The 20,791-nt window shown below is 43.8% G+C and overlaps 2 protein-coding genes across 2 annotated transcripts; both read right to left on the bottom strand.

Annotated features, from left to right (window-relative positions):
- Window positions 1-1,676: 1,676 nt before the first annotated feature.
- Window positions 1,677-8,162, bottom strand: LOC124662580 (lysine-specific demethylase JMJ705-like). Its single transcript, XM_047200398.1, has 8 exons — window positions 7,307-8,162; window positions 7,058-7,204; window positions 6,278-6,428; window positions 5,156-5,497; window positions 4,806-5,065; window positions 3,403-4,083; window positions 2,265-3,034; window positions 1,677-2,174 (listed from the first exon to the last, which is right to left on the bottom strand). The coding sequence occupies exons 1-8, from the start codon at window positions 8,160-8,162 to the stop codon at window positions 1,677-1,679; spliced, it is 3,705 nt and encodes a 1,234-aa protein (XP_047056354.1).
- Window positions 8,163-8,576: 414 nt separating this feature from the next.
- Window positions 8,577-13,141, bottom strand: LOC124661050 (GPI transamidase component PIG-S). The gene is made up of 13 exons (XM_047198911.1): window positions 12,931-13,141; window positions 12,164-12,833; window positions 11,904-11,988; window positions 11,717-11,806; window positions 11,515-11,588; window positions 11,023-11,107; window positions 10,863-10,952; window positions 10,645-10,775; window positions 10,073-10,154; window positions 9,945-9,992; window positions 9,572-9,644; window positions 9,389-9,492; window positions 8,577-9,025 (listed from the first exon to the last, which is right to left on the bottom strand). Exons 1-13 carry the CDS (start codon window positions 13,118-13,120, stop codon window positions 8,906-8,908), a joined length of 1,842 nt encoding a protein of 613 aa, XP_047054867.1. The 5' UTR covers window positions 13,121-13,141; the 3' UTR covers window positions 8,577-8,905.
- Window positions 13,142-20,791: the final 7,650 nt, after the last annotated feature.

Below are 20,791 nucleotides of genomic sequence, written 5' to 3'. Positions count from 1 at the left end.
GGTGGCAGCAGAGTAGGGGCGATCTCCACCGGAACCGTCCCAACCACGCAGCGAACAGGACCAGGAAGGCGGCACGGGAGACACCCAAATCAAGAACTAGGGTTTCTACCACCAACCGGCCCAGCCATGTATCTCCACCGCCGGTCAGCGCGCTGCCAGGAGAGGACCTCCACCACCTCCCCGACTAGGGACGCCGCACAGATCGTTGCACGACGATGCGCGCGCCCACCATCTCCACCCTAGCGGCCGGCTGTCCACGGCAAGCCTGCCCCCCAAACCACCGCTGGGCCCGGCGGCATGAAGGGCAGCGGTAGGCAAATTTGCTCTGTATTATATGCATGGCTAACCAGGAGTACTGTGCCCCATTAAAAAAAAGGAGTACTGTGCCGATCCAGCAACAGCTTTCAGGTCTAAAAACTTGGGTCAGGTCACTCGATGCATTCATATGTTCTGACATTGTCTGTACAAACATGTAAAATTGTAAGGGTGTGCCTATGTCTCAGTTGACTGAGATTTTCTTAAGTCTCAGTCAGCTCAGAAAAGTGCAACTACAGTTCAAAAAAAAGTGCAACTCGATTCAGTTGCACATTTGTGTCAGAAAAGTGCAATTGCAATTTTTTAACAGAAAAGTGCAACTCAAAGCACATTTTTGTAAGTGACTTAGACTTAAGAAATCTCAGTTGACTGAGATATAGCAAAACCGAAATTGTAAATGGTGTGAGAATGAAGTAGATTTGAACTTAATCTGAAGAACGAATTTAAACGATCTAGGTCAGGACTCAGTAGCGTGCTACACTGTTTGCCCGTTCCATGATCACTTTTCAGTTTCAGGTATCCCATGGATACGCATCGTGCCTGACGCACCTGGCGGATATTTCAGTCGCACTCCCATGTCTCAAGCCTGATAGCGCCAAAGCGATGCAACATCCCACAGCCGGCTGGCAGCCCAACAGCACAAACAGAACCACGACAGCCAACGGATCTATGCCTTGTTCCTCTGCACCACCCTCGCGTCTGCCACAAGCTCACAAGAATGGGAGCATCGTATCATAACCTCAGTCAAATTTTCCCCACAAAAAAAAACACAGTTAAATCATCATCTACATGCCAAAGGTTAACTCAAGAAAAGAAGTGAAGCTAAAAATAGATCAGATTGAACGGGAGCATCCTATCATTACCTCAATCAAATTTTCCCCACAAAAAAAAAACACAGTTAAATCATCATTTACATGCCAAAGGTTAACACAAGCAAAGATTGAACGGGGGCATCGTATCATAACCTCAGTCAAATTTTGCCCACAAAAATAAAACCACAGTTAAATCATCATCTACATGCCAAAGGTTAACACAAGCAAAGAAGTGAAACTAAAAGAGATCAGATTGAATATGACAGTTAACCGTGCATTTGGTGGTAATCTCAATACATCAGACATAAGTAAGTGCTAAACTAAGGTAAATTGGCAATCATTGAAATGATCAATGAACGGAATTATGGACATAGCAAGCACACCGATTGCGGTGCTAGCTAATACAATTCAGGAAATAACGATATGCTGAGTGCTAAGCTAAAGAAACCGTGAGCAGACTACCATGGGCTCCGGGCATTGCTTGAATATACACAATCCTACCACTGTCGCTCCTGGTATACCATCATAACTTGCTCCTGCCATGGCCGATCAGGCCTCCGTTCTCGTCCCCTTGGGTGAATGGCCCGTGTTGCGCTTGTGACGGCTGAAATCTGACACGAACCTGAACGTCTGTGCACACCCTGGCTCATGGCAAACGTAGGGCCTGTCGCCCGTATGAACCCTGAGATGCTCCGTCCTTGCCCAGGCCCACTTGAACGCCATGCCGCAGCCCTCCCACGGGCACTTCAGCGGGCGGTCATCCGTGTGAACCTTGTGGTGCTGCAGCAGGTACTTGTGCGTGATGAACTTCTTCCCGCAGCCATTGACGGGGCAGACGTCGCGCTCGTGCATGGAGAGTTCCTTTTCCGTGTCGAAGCTTGTATAACAGCCCTCGATGCTGCACATGTACTCTTCGGCGTGCACTGGATCTCTTGGAGTCCTCTTCTTCTCTCCTGTAGATTTCTTCAGTTGGATCTTTGCTTCTGTTCTGGTTCGGTGCTTACGCGGATACAAATCCCAATTACGGTCAGAGCTCACAGGAGAACCCTCTGCAGAGTATGGGTGCTCCTCTTCATCCTTTGGAGTAGCTGGATCCATCATAATGTCTCCTCTGCTTATCTTCATTTGCTTCCTTGCTTCGACTTCAGTCTTCTGTGGTGCTCTTGTTCGCCAACGGGAAGTAACCTTTGACTTCGGACAGCTAGCAGGATCATCATCTTCTTCTTCTGTCATCTCTGATTTCACCTTGTTTGGTCTATTGGCAATCCTGGAGCTAACACGGAGAACAGCTCCAGTTGGTGAAGGGAAGGACACTTGAGCAACACGTTTTAATACTTTGGGGCTGTACTCCTCAGTTTGTTTGAGCCTCTTGGTATCTGTTTCCTCCAGAGTCATGTTCTCCCTTCTCTTGCTTGATTTCATTACAGCTGTTGCAGTGCTTCTTTTGGAGGCTGCCACTCCACCAGAATCGTCACTCTCTTCCAGTTCACTGCCTTCAATTCTCTGAGCTAGGATTGGATGGACCTGGTCTGACATCCATACTTTCCCACACCACCTGCCAGCAATGACTATTTTCTTCTGCCTGCCTTGACTCCTCTCGCAAGTTTTCAGATCTTCCGGTGAGTTGTTTGGAGAATTGCAGCCAAATGCCCTATAGATGACCCTGTTGTATGGTATTTGTTTGTTGTGTATAGGAGATTTGGACAGATTTGCACTGTAGTAAAGATTAATTCCCAGTTTTACAGTCCAGTCACTGCTTGTTGGTATTGATTCCTCATCCTGCAGAAGTTCTTGTATCATCTCCCTGTCCTCCCTTTTGGCTTCCCTGAAATGGATACCCTTCCAGTCATACTCAACTTCCATTTCTGCAGCTAACGACCTTGCTTCTGCTTCTATTTTAAGATATTCTGTACAAAACGTAACAAACAAGTCAATTTTCAGAACCTAGAACTCAATGTTGATTATTCAGTTCTTTTTTTTTTTGCGGGGAGATTATTCAGTGTTATGAACACCTCAAGCACAGCAGGTCTAAATTTTCTTTTTACTAGTGACATTACCAAAGCGGATGTAAGTAAAATGTGCTCTAAACAGAAAAAAGGAGCAACCTAGTACCATGTCTTGGATGGCTCGTGCATTAACGTATTCAAGTACGATCAGAATGAGCCATTGCTCGCTCATACTGGGTGCATGCAGCATTAGAGAGGATACCACAAGTTCAAAAAATGTTGGATTTAAAAAGGTGCATTGCAATCGAGTAAGCAGCTTGATGACTGACCTGGACGACATAAAAGAATAACATTTGCACCACCAATCGCTCGAAGTTGCTTCTCAACCTCAACAGCATGCTCAAGACAAAATACATGCATTCTTGATGAATCCTTATCAAACTTCACAATCGGTTTATTTAAGTTGTTCATTGTAGCAGCAGAGGTTCCAGGGTCATCCATAACGATTGCGGTGCTGTTACATATACAATGATAATCTGTGCCGCTGGCATCAAGTGGCCCCTCCTTCAGAATCTTATTTGGGCTTGACGGTTCAGGTAGAACCTTCTGTTCCATTGTCAGACGATTATCCTTTAGCTGAAAACCTTCAGACAGAGCCTGCTTAAGTTTATATTTGTTTCTTGTGCGAACACCTCTTGGTCCATCTGAAATACCTGAGCCACCAATACACAGAGAGCTCTGGGATGATGGAATTTGGTGGCATTTGTCGCTACTTGAGGAAATCTTCGTTCCATCACAACAGATATTACTTGAGCCATTGTGCTGTGGTTCAGTCATCTGCCCCGATAATTCCATGGATTCATGAGAGACCTTAAGTTTTTTGTTCCGAATATCTTCGTTGGAATCTGATTGATCTCCATAAGCAGCCACCAGAGGATCAAGAGCAGAATTTCCGTTGACAGGTTCAGCATCAGAAAGCATTTCATTGCCATACGATTCAAAACCGGGTCCTGCGTGTTGATTAGGAATACATACATTGCATCAGATATAAATTCTTGATGCTATAAGACAAAAGAAACTAGGATGAAATCTACTTCGGCATAGCTAATAAACTAGAACTCTAAGTAGAGCTACTCAAGTTACATCCAGTCTCTATTCAGAATTAACGTGACGGTCCAATAGTCCTATGATACATAAACAACAACTATCACGCGATTAGCAATAAAATCGTACATAGGTATCACAAATTATTCGCTTCCATCATAAGAAAGACACGGCGGAACTATTTCAAATAAGAAAAAATATAAATAAAAAATCGGCCCACGTCCTGAGGCAACAAGCAATGAAGCCTGTAACCCTGCCCTTCTGGATAATGTCTCTAACAAATAGCAACAATATTCAGGGATTAAACTGGCAAAGTGGCTTAGTCAGGGAATAAAGATTCAAGGCTAATGCTATATTTTCTTATCTGTGGAATTTTAAAATGGATTATTTTTTAACAAGAAAATAAAATCAGAGCACCAAATTTGCATCTATCTTAACAACTGAATTTTGAGTGTTCTATGTTCTAACGGATTAAGCATTAATAATTTTTTGACTACTTAGAAATCATGTCACAGTAACTCAGAACATAACTATTTCAATAAACAAGCCCATGCTAATTACAGCAAAAAAGGGAAGATAAATCAAAGCTAAAAAGTTGATGGTATAAATTGCAAGACGTGTAACTTACTTAGAATGCCACCACTAGTCCCTTCTCTTCCTGTTGCATTTGCCAGATGACTCCCTCCAGATGCAAAAAGCTTATCACTAATCAAATTATAATCAGAAGACATGAAGTAGTTTGATGTACACTCTCTTGGTTTGATGACAGCCACACACGAGAAACTTAAAATCCCACAGCTGACACAGGATAATAAACCCTGATCTAATAGTCCAGCAGCACTGATTACATCCACCTCATCACCTTCTGCATTATGTGTGTCAGGTGAACTAGAGAGATTTACACAATCATGCATACATCTTGCTGGTGGGTATTTCTTTCCAGAGCAGACTGGTAATGACCTTTCTTTGGATGAAGACAAAGCACTGCAGTTTCTAATTTTACCATTCAAATCAAATGCTTCATTCTGCAGTAAGCATCTCGAGGCTTCCAGAGTTTCTCCACTACTGCATAGGTTATCTGACAAATTGGATTTAGGTCTTAATTGGTATCTTGAGCGCAGAGCTGAAAGAACAGGACCATCATGAGCAGTTATAGGAAGAACAATACAAGAAGATCCATCATTCAGAAGACAACTAAGCAGTTCATTGTCTTGAATAACATTTTGGACAAATAACTTCTTGACCAATTGCCCTCCTTCGCCCTTCTTCTTTTCCTTTAATCTAGAACTCCGTGGTTCCATTACCCCGATGGATGGGTCCCTATAAATATAATAGTTGGAAAAAGTGAGTGAAGGGTCAAACAATATACAAAATGGAGCACTTGGTGCCAGCTCCGGGCACATGGAGTATAAACAGCGGTAATATATACATGAATGTGGTTACCAGATCAAAGCATTATCATAAAGTCATGGCTACTGTCAGACACATAAGTGAAAATTATACAACTTCCTTGCCTGGTTAGAGAAACTGAAACTGGAACATCAAATATTGTCAACACTGATCACAAATACATGCACACCTACTGCCAAATTATTTTCAGGTGAAAACATCACACAAGTTGGACAATAATAAAGACTTATGAGATTGGTATTTTTTTTAAGTAGGCAGGAGGCTAACAAATTATCAAGTCTGCAAGTGCAAGTGCAACTGGTGTTGAATACCTGATGCCAACTCCAAGCACGGAAAGAGCTATCTTAGAGAACAGCTCCAATATAAATGAACACAAAGGGCACCAGACTGAAGCATTATCATTAAGTCATAGCTACTGTAAGAGACATAAGTGAAAATAAAATACAACTTCCTTGCCTGGGACAGAGAAACTGAAAGTGAAACACTGATCACAGAAACATATATCTGTTAACACATGGAGCTTGCACATTGCACACCTGCCGACGAATTATTTTCCGGTGAAAACATAATATAAGTTGGACACTCATAAGGACTTATGATGTCCATATTTTCTGTAGGAGGCAGGAGGCAAACAAATTATCTCACAAAAACAAGTGCGGGTCGTGAAGCAAGGAAGTTGTGTTTGAATACCTGATGCCCATTGACAGTGCAAGTTCATAAAGCAGCTGATAGTGCGAAAGCATGGGGGGTCGGTTGGTTGATGCCCTCCGGATTGCTGCCTCTTTCGCTACTGTCAACCATTCAGGAGTAGCTATATTTGATGCCTCACCGCAGTTGAAACCTGATCAGATAGAAAGGGTCCTCTTGGGGTTAGCTGCAATTGAGCGATGGCAGAATAACAATTCAAGATTACTTTTCCAATGGCGTGCCATAGGAACAAAGATCGTTATGAGTCATGTGCACCAAAGTGTTCATTGCAGATACACATCTTACCTAGATGAGATGAACTGACAAAGACCCCATGTCAAGATGCATAAACAAAGTCGGAACAGGGATAAGTAAATGTAACTATAAGCCAAGGATGATCTTTATTTCTAGCACATTCTCAAATTCCCCTCCACAATGCCATACGGTCCTTTGTACTCAAACTCAAAAAGTTTGGAATGCATTTTTGTATCTTATTGTTGCACTTTATAATAATACTTGAATAACAAAACACATGCAAAACTGTAATTCTATTCCAAGTCTACAAATTTCAATAACAGGTTGACATCACATGGATATCGAATTTGGAAAGACTGCCTGGCAAAGATATATGTTTACCTCAACTAATTATGTGCAGTTTTGGGACGAAAGGTTTGACATTGTGGTATATGCATGCATTGGACGACATGCAAAATTGCAAATGCATGCATCAAACAGACAATGCAGCATATAAAAGGGAAGATTTGAACTAGTGCAGGTGCTCACCATGGCTGAAACCGCTGTGGTATGATCCCGGGAAAGTGACCACGAACTCCCCTGCATTCTGCACCAACCTGCAGCAGGGCACCCCTGATTCCACGAACACCTCAGGGGACATGACGGTAGTTTTCTTCCCCAGCGTCGCGAAGGTCTCTGCACCCCAATTCCGCAAAAAATCACATTGCAGTCGGTAGAACAGCAGAGGACACGGAAGAAGAAGATGTAGAAACAAAGGGCTGCGCGCGTGTGCCTCACCTACGGGGTTGACCTCCCCGCCGTATCCGCGCAGGCGCACGACGTCCTCGAACGCGAGCGCGGCGTCGCGCGGCACCCCGTACCAGGTCTTGGCGGCGCCGAAGTGCATGTAGTTGAGGCTGTGGAGGTCGTGGTCCTCGACGTGCCAGGCGAACCAGGCGAAGAGCGTGCCGACGTAGAGCATGGGGGTGGTGACCCCGGGCACCTCGTCGCGCGCGAACCGCAGCAGCGAGCCGGGGCTCCTGGCGGCGGCGCGCATGTTCCAGGCCGTGTCGCCGACGTGGCGCTGCTGCGCCGCGGGGTGGTGGTGCCGCGGGGAGGGGGCGGAGAAGCCGGAGCCGGGGAGGTCGCTGGCGTAGTCGACGGTGGCGGGGCGGTCGGCGGCGGCGGCGCGCCAGAAGAGCGCGTCGTGGTCGAGCGGGGAGAGGCGGCTGGAGGCGGGCACGCCGAGGCGGGCGAGGAGCGGGCCGCGGGCGGCGGCCGCGCGGGACTCGAACTGCTGCAGCGTGTAGCGGCGCGCGGAGAGCCAGGCGGTCTGGACCGCCGGCAGCGGGCGGCGCGCGTAGAGGCCGACGTACTGGTGGCGGGCCGGGAAGGTCGGGGAGGAGGAGGGGAGTGCGGAGAAGGAGCGGGCGAGGTTGGCGAGGGTGGTCTTCCTGGGCGGCGGCGCGCAGGGCGGGACGATCTTGCAGATGCCGTAGGGCGCGGCGGCGGGCTCGATCTTGAGGATGTAGGCGACGGGGTCGGCGAACTCGGCCTCCGTGGGGTGGAACTCCGGCGCCAGCGGCAGGGCTCTCAGCCACGGCGGCACCAGTTCGCCCGACGGACCGGGCGGCGGCGGCGGCGATGACGGCATGGCGGTCGGTGCCGGGGGTGGTTTCCGCGGCGGTGCTACACGCGCATTGCAGAGCAAAGGAGAGGTTTTTGTTCGGGAGGCGGAGCAGAGTGGGTTTGGTTTGGACAGCGGAGGAGGAAGGCGAGCGTGTTTGCCGCAACCGCTGCGCTGCGGTTTTTTTACGTCCTGCCTCTGTGTCTGTGGCACGGTAACTACCCAAAGCCAAAGGTGCGGTTTTTCACGTGCGGTTATTCGTGGCTTGCCCTCCACTTCTTCTGTGGGCCTTCACACACAGCCCAAAACTGCATACTGGATGCATGCCTTTCTCGCTCGCTCCTAGAATGGCTACCGGTACCATCTTCTTCTGTGAATAGCGCTTGCAATCATCTCGCCGATGCAAACAGTGGCTCACAGGACAATGATACACGATTCATTCTACAAAAATGATACCGATTCAAAATTCAAATTTGGCATGTGTTTCATACGAGTGGGCCGAATCATCTAAAAGAAACTGGGTCAAATTACATGTGAGTGGGCCTCCATGCCACATTCGCATGTGCTAGCAAAACCTACCATATAAACTACAGCTTTACATCACACATGCACACAAATAGACCCTACGCGTGTGTGTGCCTAGGATCGTCGTGACGGCGCAACCATATCATTGCCATGTTTCAGACGTGAAAGGATGCCACTATAGACCATCGCGTCCACCTTCCATCACCTGCCAAACTCCGTGAGATCGATGATACATGACTGACAGATCACGAGGTCGTCGCTTGGGAAGCGAGGAACGCCGAGTATTTCCCTCGCTCCACCTTGTAGCGTTTCAGCTCCTTGATTGCCGCCAGCAGCACGTGCAGAGTAACAGGTGCAAAGAATGGCTGCAAAAGGTGAAACACATCAACATTGACAGGGTTCTCTAGTTCTTACAGCCGTATTTTGGAGTCAACAAAGCTCCATAAATGGTTTCAATATACTACGGAGATATCTCAAGGCTTGGAATATTGAATGGGTAATGCAGCATGGAAGGGGACACGAACCATCAGAGTTATTAGTCTATCTAAACAACTTACATGTCAACATTACACAACTCAGATAACAGGAGGTTTCTGCTGCTTTGCAGACTAGGATACTATAACCTTGGTTTATAATCCACAGTTCAGGTTAAAATAGAGAATTCGAAAGTACCAACCTACCAACGTAAATTTAACTACCAGAGGTCTATGATTCGGTGAAATGCTAACCATGTAAATCGCAAAGTAGTGCTCCACCGAAGCATAGCTGATTGAACTGATGGACGGATGGAAAAATGCATCCTCAGCTAATGCCCTTGCTCTTGTTGCAGACACTGCACAACATCACGATGTTAACAAAATCTTTTGAATCTCTGGTTAACTTGGAGAATATAAAGTGTGTCCTCAACTTGCCTGCTGAAGAATCGCTTATTCCAAGACTGGCGTTTCTTTGAGCTAAACTTGCAGCTTCAAGCGAAAGCTCAACCTGGAAAATATTTGCTTGTCAGAAGTCAGAACAAACTTTGCCTCACTATAAATTTATGAAGGGATTTACACTAAACAAAAGACAACCGTGTTCCGTGTAAAAGTCAAGTGTGTAAACGTACCCAAGAAGGTACAAAACATAACAATGGACACCATGAATGTTCAGGTTTATGAAGCATGTGAAGTTTTATCTGAGTATTTTGTTTCTTAATAAGAGTCAAAAAGTGTACCCTCAGAAAACGAAACAGTGCTACACAGAACCATGAGATATCTATTCAGTAAGAGTGGCAGAGGAACAAACCTGCCTCCCAATTTCATCCATAACAATCATTCTTGGCAGCGATTGGACCTACCAACAGAAGCAACATTAGTGTATATATATCTTTGTGAAGGATAAATTATATATCTCATTGAGAGCTTCGGATGTACCAAGCTGGAAAGAGACTCCAAGGTGGCAAGGCATGACAAAAGATTGGAACATGCATGATGTCGGTACAATAAATCTAGTTCCCTGCAAAAGATTGATAGTAACTTCTGTAAAGAACCTTACGGACTAACGAGTTGGGCAATTTAGCAAAACTAAGTGAACTTCTAAACTCACAACTGCTGGACACTGAAGCTTATATGGTAAAAAAAAGACAGATTTCATAAACTAAACACAAAGTGATTGCATACTTCTTAATGTATAGTACTTACTACAGTACCGATAATCTGAGCAACTGCAAATCGTCGTAACCATGACTTAATATTTTGATAATAATACTACTCCCTCCGTCCCACAGAAGGTTATCTGAGATTTATCAAAATTTAGATGTATCTATGTCTAGATACATCTAAATTTTGACAAATCTCAGTTGGACGGAGGGAGTAGTAAATATGATCTCTAGTCCGATGTGACCACATATATCATATACATTCCAGATTTTGTAAACTGTGTTCTGCCATAATAAAATGAACCTGTTCCATGTTATCCTATTGGACGAGTAGGGAGATATTCTCACCATTGTGCAAACCCCTTTTCACTAACTAGGAATTTAGTTGTCACATCCATGCCTTGGACATGATAATTGGCCTTTAGACCAAATAATTGCCTTAGCTGTCCAATGAAGATTTCTAGAGTCTCCATAAGTTCCTGTTGCAGAGAAATGCATCAGCATATAATGCTCTTGCAAACATATACAAAAGGCAAGACAAAGAAAAGATGGTGAATTCCAAATACCTGTGATGACATTTTGGTCTGAGTCCCACTTGTCTTCTTAGAACCAAGTGAACAGCCTGGTGGGTTCCAAATAACAACACCTCCCCACATCTAATTAAGAGGATAATACAGTCAAGGAAATGTTAAGATGGACAACACAAACAAGGTAAAAAGTACTTACTGGGGAAATAAACGCATTAGTTTTTGAAAGCTCCCCATCTGGAAGCTGCAAATACAAAGGGCATTCCCTTGCAGATGGAACATACCTGTTTATTACAGAATAAAAAATTAGATGACTAAATGAGCATTCAACAAGTTCATAAATAATATTAAACCTGGCAAATCATCCTATGTCCCTGTATACTTGGAAAATCAGAATTCTGAATTAAAACTATGATATATTCTTCAAAGCGTACTATTTACAGAAGAGGCGAAAAGAACTATTAGGCAATTACCATGGTGGTGTAAAAAAACAATGGGATCGCCTCAGGAGTTTGGCACAGGAAAAGAGAGTATAATCATAAAGAGAGGCAAATAGTAGCAGGGGCCATGAAAAAGGGACAAGATTCATACTCATGTTTTAAATATGTTAAGGAACATAAAACACATCATGGCATGCAAAGTGTACAATACAAATTTAAGATGCCGGACTGATCTAAAAGTAAAAGCATACACCACAAATTGAAGAACTTTTGATCGTCCAGTAGCTGAAAGCGATGTATCCAAGTGCCACTCGTTTGAGTTTACCTATCAATTTTATTGCAACAATTAAATTAGTGCATCTGAAGCTTGAACAGGCATTAACACATAGTTATCCAAATAATGCAGCAACGAGTGAGGCTAGATTACTTCGCCAGAGCAAGTCAGGAACATACAAAGAAAGGGATGTCTCCCATACTAAGGACATTGCCGCCAAGTTTATCATCAGAATGAGAAAAGGAGGACTTTGGAGTGTGGTACAAAACCTGAAAAGAAAAGGAACAGTTGTACAGTACTTATTAATATTGGCACCTTCCATGAGATAGAAGATGCAAGTTTAGCCCAAATAAGGCAAATATTCACCTGGCTCTCTACATTAATATCACCAATTGGTCGCAATGCCTCGACCACAGGATTCAGCATCCTCTCACCAATATTTTCAAAATCCCTACATGTGGGGCGCATAACCGTTGAATAAGTAAAGCTATCAGATGTACATGGTTTATCACATTTCAGGACAAGTTACATCTTGCAATTTTCTAGGAATGCAGAGTTCCAGATAAAGAAAGGAAAATCACCAGCAGCAATTATTTGCGTATGATATCTCAAGTTTTTGTGCTTACCAGTCATAGACCCAATCATTTGGATCGGCATTCAGCAAGCTAAACGAGAGAACAACATTCCCATCTGAACCAACTGGCATGAACTCCCCTTTCCCAATGCCTGCCTCGCCCTCCTCAACACCACCATTCAGGAAATACTTGATGAACACCTTGCCAACAAGTGACACCGCCTCAGCCTCATCAACCTTCCCAACCACCCAAGCGTGGCGGTGCTTTCCGATCACAACCACCGTCCCCTTCTCATCATCGCTCTCGATGAAGACAACAGTGTAAACCTTCATCCGATCCCCACCACCACCACCCAATGCAGAGTGCAGCAATTCATCGAACACCTCGTCGCCGCGGACCGAATCTGCGGTGGTCACGGACCCGCATCGCCAAGGCGGAGACGCAGTGCTGCTGCTGCTGGAGCAGCTACCGCCCGATTGCACGGTGACTGATACGGAGATGTTGCCGGCGGCGAGGCCGTGGGGTTGGGTCGAGATTGCCCGCTCGAGCTGACCGGCGAGGGAGGGAGCGGGGGAGCCTGGGCCGGAGCGGAGGAAGACCGCGTGGAGAGCGCGGGGGAAGGAGGGTGGGTGGGAGTGGAGGCGGCGGGACAGGCCGGCGATTGCGTCGGAGGGCAGCGGCGAGCGGTGGATCTCGGTGGATTTCAGCAGGAAGGGCAGTCCTGCGGAGAGGGAAAGGGAGATGCGGGAGGGTTAGACGGAGAAGTCAGAGAAAAACAGTGAAGCTATGGTGGATTTGGAGGTGGTGGGGATGCGTACCGACGAGGAAGGAGAGGAAGACGGAGGCGGTGAGGACGAGGCGCTTCGTGCCGGGCTTCGTCGTGCGCGGCGGCGGCGACTTGTCGCCTGCGGGGGCGGTGGGCGAGGGTGGGGACGAGTAGAGAGAGGATTCGCCGGCGCCGGAAGACGAAGGTAGCGGCGGGGTCTCGTCGCCGGCAATCTCCGCCATCTTTTTCAGTGGCCGGAGCTGGAAACGGAGACGGGATCGGCTGGTTTCCCTGTAAGCGTGGGTAGTCTGCTGACATATGGGCCCGTGGTGTGGCCGGTCACAATTTTTTTCTATAGACAATATAGCCGGAATACCATCTCAGTGAAATCAGCAGTGCCAAACTAGTTCAAAAAAAAAAAAAAAAAAAAAAAAGCAGTGCCAAACTACTAGTACTAGTCAAAACCAAAGTGCCAAATTAGTACAGAGTACAGTACTCAATTCAGTTTTTCATGCCAAATACAAGTAACGTTGAACTGAAACTAGCGAGTGGTAGGCGACAATCGGCTGAAACTTTGAGAAAATAGTCGTGTCTTCCCACTTGTTGGATCCCACTTAAAATGGTAGATCTCATTTCCCCTTGTCACATATCAAACTTGTGCATGCAATATTTCTCCATATGCACGCAACATCGTTTGCACCCACCCAAACCCCAACACGTAGAAAGAAAAAGTTGTTCAACATTTTTGAACACGCCCCTTGTAGCAAAAGAAAATGTATGAATACAACTAATCCTCTTTCGCTGCTACAAAGACGTTGAAAATGGGTCGCAATACCCACCATAGGAAAAGCCAACATATGTGAACAAAAGATACAATAGCAAAGAAACATATGTGTACCATGTCGCTCATAAGTACACAACAAACATCGGAAAACCTTGTAACATGTCGAACCATCGGTGATCTGGTTTTCCGTGTCTTCAGAGCTATCGAAGATTATAGGGTTTTGATACGGACAAGGTTCAGTTTGATCTAAAGTAGCGAGCCACATACTATGGCTATGAGGCTAGGAAGTTGACTGGTCGCCTCAGTTAGGAAAAGCGTTGTCGCGGTCGTCCTTCAGATGGTGATGGACCTAGGGAACAGATCAGGGATTGGTTCACGTCTAACAAGAAAACTCCTACACGGTATAAGATTTCACAGGCTGCCCATAGTGGGAGTAACATAGGTAGTAACATCACACACCCCAAAGCATTTTGGTGACATGGCATGTCAATAAATGAAGAAAGAGAGTGGGGTGGTAACTAGCTATGTTACCATAACATCACACATCTCAAGACAAGATGAGTCTACAATCTAATAAATATGGTATGCATGACACCACATATATGTAACTACCCACTATGAAGGTAGTAACATAGGGTAGTAACATACACCATGTTACTACTCTATGTTACTCCCCACTATGACTAGTCTCATAGTAGTAGCTAGTAACATCACATATCTCAAGGCATTTTGGTGACATGACATGCTAATAAATGAAGAAAAAGAGTGAGGTGGTAACTAGCTATGTTACCATAACATTACGCACATCAAGGCAAGATGAGTCTACAACATATAATAAATGATACAATGCATGACACCACATATAAGTTACTATCCACTATGAAGATAGTAACCTATACTAGTAACATGACATATGTTACTAGTCTAAGTTACTCCCCACTGTGACCAGCCTAAGAGTATCTCTAATCCAACCCAATAATTTAGAGGAGAAAACGGTTCCATTTTTTCTCCTCTAAACTTTGACCACCGGATTCCATTCCCAAAAATTTAGAGGACTAAAATTTTGTCATCATCATTTTCGAATCTCCACGCTACATGACACATATCCATAATACAAACATGCATAAATATAATCCAAAATACATCAAATTGAGCAAGTTAGCTCCAAAAGTGAGGCCTTCGCCATCTCAGTCACCTCAAAGAGCATCTCGGACACCATCACCACCACTCTCTTGGGTCAAGATCCTAGCACGAGCAATCTCCCAATATGCCTAACTTTGTCATCAAATGTGTTTGGGTTCATGAACATGATGTTGCGGTCGGCATCCTCCCTCTCCTTGGCCAACTTCTCCCTCTCAAGTGCTAGTTGTTCCTCTTCTATCTTCTTCTCCTTCGTCGCTGATGAAATTTAGGTCATCGAGGCCTTGGTGGTGAGATTGATCGAGTTGTGACATGAACTGGGTGCCGGACTGTGGTGACCCGGCATACCACTGCATGGTGTAGTATGCAAGTCTGATATAACACCAATGAAACACCGTTCCACTAGTATTATATCGCTCAGAGTGGTACAACAGAAACATATGCGGGTCCAACTTCTTTATGCTTAACTTACTTGAGCTTTCGTACTTCTGAGTAAACACTACTCACTTTCTCAAGTTATAGTCCACTTCTTACTTCCTCGAGGTATGAACCTCGGCTTCCGGTCTGACATTCTTCTGAAAGTAGTGTTCCACAATCTTATGAAAATAAGATCGAACTTCCTCTCAGTTCAGATCTTCTTCATCTATCTTGCTCAAAGTATTGAGTCATTGTACATCCAACTCAATATTTTACTCTACCCCTTAGAGTTTTCTTATGGTCTTCAACTCCTTTTCTTCCAACTATTGGACTTATGGTTGGAATATTGGTCTGGTTCTAACTTATGGTTTTTACTTCTTCTAAGGTCTCGCGAAGAATGTTTGTGGTGTATCCACTCAATTGTGGACATCCAATGTAAATCCTTCGACTAAATGATTATAGATCTAGCTATTTGGCTGACAAGATTTTTATTGGTTCACAAACTTTTGTTACAAATAATTAAATCGTGGACTATTAGTAATACCAACTGATACCAGCTGTGGTTATTATACCATCTGTGGCTATTTGATATCTAAAAATGGATTCTAATATAGGTTCTGATCAATCGGACGAGACATCTTCTCGCTTTATCTCGCAAGTATTGATCCTATACCAATTGTGGTCTTCTGATATCTACTATGGTCTTCTTATATCTGCTATGGTTTCATATATCATCTTCCTTCATTCAGGGTTTATTTTGCAAGAAAACCACTAGCTGACACTATGAATATAGTATCCTAAGTGATTTCCCATGCATTCCCTCTTCCATAATAACTATGGTTCTACTTCTACTACACCACAGTCATCATGTTTCTCACCTTCATGCTTCCTATGTACTAAAGTACTCCTCTGTTGAGGTAAAGCATGAGTTTCTGATTGTACTACCTTCAGAGTATTGTGGTTACTTCCCACAACTTTACTTCCTTTCTCTGATGAACCTTCATCTTGTCTTTAAAACCTTTAGAATTCGTCACTTCCTCACACGAATACCATTACCCTCTAGATCTATAGCATCAAGTAAGGACTTGATATTGCAACATGCATTTGCATACCAAAGTCAAACTTCATGTATGGATCTAGTCAAACAATGAAAATCCAATAAAATTCAAGAAGATTCAGCTTTGTGCTTATAATACACTTCATCATAAGCCTGAATAAAATAGTTGAGTAAGACATCTCTAAACATCAGACTCTGATGTGTATTATATAACACCACATAATATAGGTTTATATCGTGATACTTAGCACGAATACGTGAATTTCTACTATTTGTCTCAACATTTATCTTAATTGCACATTTGCAATAAGATAAACTTGAAACAAAGTGTTTTGGAATGGTTAAGTTAACTTAATTTTCTTTGGAAGTACTAACTTAATCTTCTATTTTGTTGAGGACTACCTCACATAATGTCTTTTGGTTCTAACCTGGCTAAACACATAGCTATTGAATATAGCTCCTATACTTTCAAGTGTTTCTATTGTAAAACTATGGTCATGATGTGCTTGGCACATTTCCCATATTTTTTTTTTCTTAATTATTTAGAACACAGTTCTTGCACTATTGTCTGGCATCTTATTGTTCTTTTCCTAAATACTTTAGATGTTTCTCACATAATGATTCTCAGGTGAATCATATATGATTAGCAAGTCTACCATGTAAGTAGACATATCTTATTCCTATCACTCTTCCTTATTTCCTATGATTGACTCATCATGGTCTATACTACTCATATCACTTGTTTGTATCACTTACTATCAGTTGTTTCACAAGTTTAAATAAATTTTACTTACCCTATTACTTGTCTGGGTCTACATCTTCTATTAGGATATCTTAATTATCTTCATCACTTGATATTACTTCCATTACAGGTCTGAATAACTCTTATTTATTCATGACAGGTGTTGGTACACATCTTCCAATAGGATATCTTCCTTATGGTTGTATCCTCTCTTTGGGCTACCCTGTATTGTATACCAACAGTGATCTACTCATCTATTGTTCTAAGACTTCAGGGGTACTATATGTTTGGGATTAGCTGACTAACTTTACTTTATCTTGGTAAGTTAGGTAAGAAATGTTGACTCAAGTGTGTCAGGATTATTCTCAAGTGAATATCCATCTCAAGTCGTAAGAAGTGTGTGGTTTACCTAAAACAACTTCCTATAGACACTACCAATCCTATAGGTCTCCTTTAAAGGGTTTTAATCCTAAGGTCAAAGCATTTGCTCTGATACCAACTGTGGTGACCCGGCATACCACCGCATGGTGTAGTATGCAAGTCTGATATAACACCAATGAAACACCGTTCCACTAGTATTATATCGCTCAGAGTGGTACAACAGAAACATATGCGGGTCCAAGGCATGTCTATAGAATTACAACATTGACTCTTTACAAAAGATCCGCACAGCCTCCTACTTTACAATGAGGTAAATCTGCAAATAAACTCCAAAAGAACGACTCGTATTCTAATCCTATCACGAACTCTAATTGTAGAGTATATACCTAGCTGTAGAGGCTAAGAATAGATTCTAGCTAAATAGGAGCTAGGTTGAGGAAGCTAGTTCCCTTTTATGGCTAAACTATGTTTCCTCCTCGATGGATGTGATATCTGACTCCACTGACGGGGTCCTGTCTCTTGAAGTAGTTGTTGACTCCTCGGCCTTTGAGTTGTACTGTAGATCCTCCTTCGATGCCTCCATACCTAAGCAGGGGATTTAAGAGTGGGATGAGTACGAGCGTACTCAACAAGTTCATTATAGGAAAGAGGTGTTTAATGCACTAGCTACGACATTAGACCAGAAAGTCTAATATCAATGCAGGTTTTCATAATCATTTCTTCAAGAGGTTGCTTTTATTCAGAAGAGCTATGTCCGTCAGCCTTCACCGGTTTACTAGAACTTCATGGAGCTCCTTTCCGACCGCGTTCGCAGTTCCATATCCCGAACGAGGAGTGACAGTCACGGTTCTTTACACTCGCGAGAGGTGTGTTGCTTTACCCATAAGAGATCTTAACCTTGGTGCCAACCGAGCTATAGTTCTCGTCCACACTTCCTTTGGTGTGAGGCCCGGTATAAGGTCTAGCCAATCATGTTCCTCCGCTACCTCGAACATGTAGGATAACGTTGCATAGAAAACAAAAATTTTCCTACGGCGAACACGCGATCCAAGCCAAGATGCAATCTAGAAGACGGTAGCAACGAGGGGATATCGAGTCTCACCCTTGAAGAGATTCCAAAGCCTACAAGAGGAGGCTCTTGTTGCTGCGGTAGACGTTCACTTGCCGCTTGCAAAAGCGCGTAGAAGATCTTGATCACGATCGGTTCCGGCGCCACGAACGGGCAGCACCTCCGTACTCGGTCACACGTTCGGTTGTTGATGAAGACGACGTCCACCTCCCCGTTCCAGCGGGCAGCGGAAGTAGTAGCTCCTCTTGAATCCGACAAGCACGACGGCGTGGTGTCGGTGGCGGTGAAGAAGTCCGGCGGAGCTTCGCTAAGCTATGCGGGCAATATGGAGGAGAGGAGCTTGGCTAGGGTTTGGGAGGGGTGGCCGGCCACTCTATGGGGGGCGGCCAGCTTGTGGTCTTTTGGGTGGCCGGCCCCCTCCCTTGGCCCCTCATTATATAGGTGGATCCCAAGTGTTGGTGTCCAAGTCTTCGAATAAGACCCGAAACCAAAACCTTCCATAAGAGGTGAAACCTAGCCCAACTAGGACTCCCACCCAAAGGGTGGGATTTCCACCTCCCATGTGGGGTGGTCGGCCCCCTATGGTGGAGTCAACTTGGGACTCCACCCCATCTAGGGCTGGCCGGCCATGGTGGTGGAGTCCCATGTGGACTCCACCTTCCTTGGTGGTTTCTTCCGGACTTTTCTAGAACCTTCTAGAACCTTCCATAGAACCTTCCGCGACATTTTATTTCACATAAAATGACATCCTATATATGAATCTTATTCTCCGGACCATTCCGGAACTCCTCGTGATGTCCGGGATCTCATCCGGGACTCCGAACAAATATTCGAACTCCATTCCATATTTCAAGTGCTACCATTTCAACATCCAACTTTAAGTGTGTCACCCTACGGTTCGAGAACTATGCGGACATGGTTGAGTACTCACTCCGACCAATAACCAATAGCGGGATCCGGAGATCCATAATGGCTCCCACATATTCAACGATGACTTTAGTGATCGAATGAACCATTCACATATATTACCAATTCCCTTTGTCTCGCGATATTTTACTTGTCCGAGGTTTGATCTTCGGTATCACTCTATACCTTGTTCAACCTCGTCTCCCGACAAGTACTCTTTACTCGTACCGTGGTATGTGGTCTCTTATGAACTTATTCATATGCTTGCAAGACATTAGACGACATTCCACCGAGAGGGCCCAGAGTATATCTATCCGTCATCGGGATGGACAAATCCCACTGTTGATCCATATGCCTCAACTCATAATCCCACCTTTATAGCCACCCATTTACGCAGTGGTGTTTGATGTAATCAAAGTACCTTTCCGGTATAAGTGATTTATATGATCTCATGGTCATAAGGACTAGGTAACTATGTATCGAAAGCTTATAGCAAATAACTTAATGACGAGATCTTATGCTACGCTTAATTGGGTGTGTCCATTACATCATTCACACAATGACATAACCTTGTTATTAATAACATCCAATGTTCATGATTATGAAACTAATCATCCATTAATCAACAAGCTAGTTTAAGAGGCATACTAGGGACTTCTTGTTTGTCTACATATCACACATGTACTAATGTTTCTAGTTAATACAATTCTAGCATGATATATAAACATTTATCATAAACATAAAGATATAAATAATAACCACTTTATTATTGCCTCTAGGGCATATCTCCTTCAGCTCTCCCACTTGCACTAGAGTCAATAATCTAGTTTACATTTGTAAAGATATAACACCTTGGCCTTATGGTGCTTTATCATGTATTGCTCACGGGAGAGGTTTTTAGTCAACGGATCCGACACGCTCGTAAACGTATGTATTTTGTAATTCATTTGCGTCTCAACGCATCACTCATTTCCAAATGAGTTGGCATTAAATATGTTTGATCTTATGGTGGAACCTTAATTCCGCGGTCTGAAATAAGTCACTAATATTGTCACATACAATATAGCTTCAAAATTCCGACACTATCTGAACTACACCAAGTTCTCAAAGAACTTCTTGACTCAACATCCTCGGTCATTTGTCAAAACAAATGACATACTCTGCCTTCGTTTTGTAGAATCCATCACAATATTTAGAACTCTTCTAAATCTAACATAGACAACTTCTAGTTCATTGTGCTACCTTTAAAACAACACTTAGTCTAATTTGAGATTGAAATTCTATTTTGATATGTGACAAAATAAATATCGGTGTAACACCTTACAGCCGATTTGTTTGTCATTTCTTCATACAAAAATATATATGTATATCCTTAGTTCTTCTAAAGTACTCAAGGATATTCTTACCGTTGTCCAAT

The sequence above is a fragment of the Lolium rigidum genome, chromosome 6 (assembly GCF_022539505.1).
Source record: "Lolium rigidum isolate FL_2022 chromosome 6, APGP_CSIRO_Lrig_0.1, whole genome shotgun sequence".
Taxonomy (NCBI): domain Eukaryota; kingdom Viridiplantae; phylum Streptophyta; class Magnoliopsida; order Poales; family Poaceae; genus Lolium; species Lolium rigidum.
The sequence above is the reverse complement of the archived record's forward strand: the minus strand, read 5'-3'. Positions and strand labels throughout refer to the sequence as shown.

Excerpts from the sequence above, each read along its gene's own strand:
- LOC124662580 (XM_047200398.1), bottom strand. The coding sequence starts at position 8,162 with ATGCCGTCATCGCCGCCGCCGCCGCCCGGTCCGTCGGGCGAACTGGTG. Across the intron at positions 5,066-5,155 it reads ATTAGAAACTGCAGTGCTTT|TTCACCTGACACACATAATG; the intron begins GTCTTCATCCAA and ends AAATCTCTCTAG. Across the intron at positions 3,035-3,402 it reads TATTCTTTTATGTCGTCCAG|AATATCTTAAAATAGAAGCA; the intron begins GTCAGTCATCAA and ends CGTTTTGTACAG.
- LOC124661050 (XM_047198911.1), bottom strand. The coding sequence starts at position 13,120 with ATGGCGGAGATTGCCGGCGACGAGACCCCGCCGCTACCTTCGTCTTCC. Across the intron at positions 11,989-12,163 it reads AATGATTGGGTCTATGACTG|GGATTTTGAAAATATTGGTG; the intron begins GTAAGCACAAAA and ends CCCCACATGTAG. Across the intron at positions 10,776-10,862 it reads AGACCAAAATGTCATCACAG|GAACTTATGGAGACTCTAGA; the intron begins GTATTTGGAATT and ends TCTCTGCAACAG.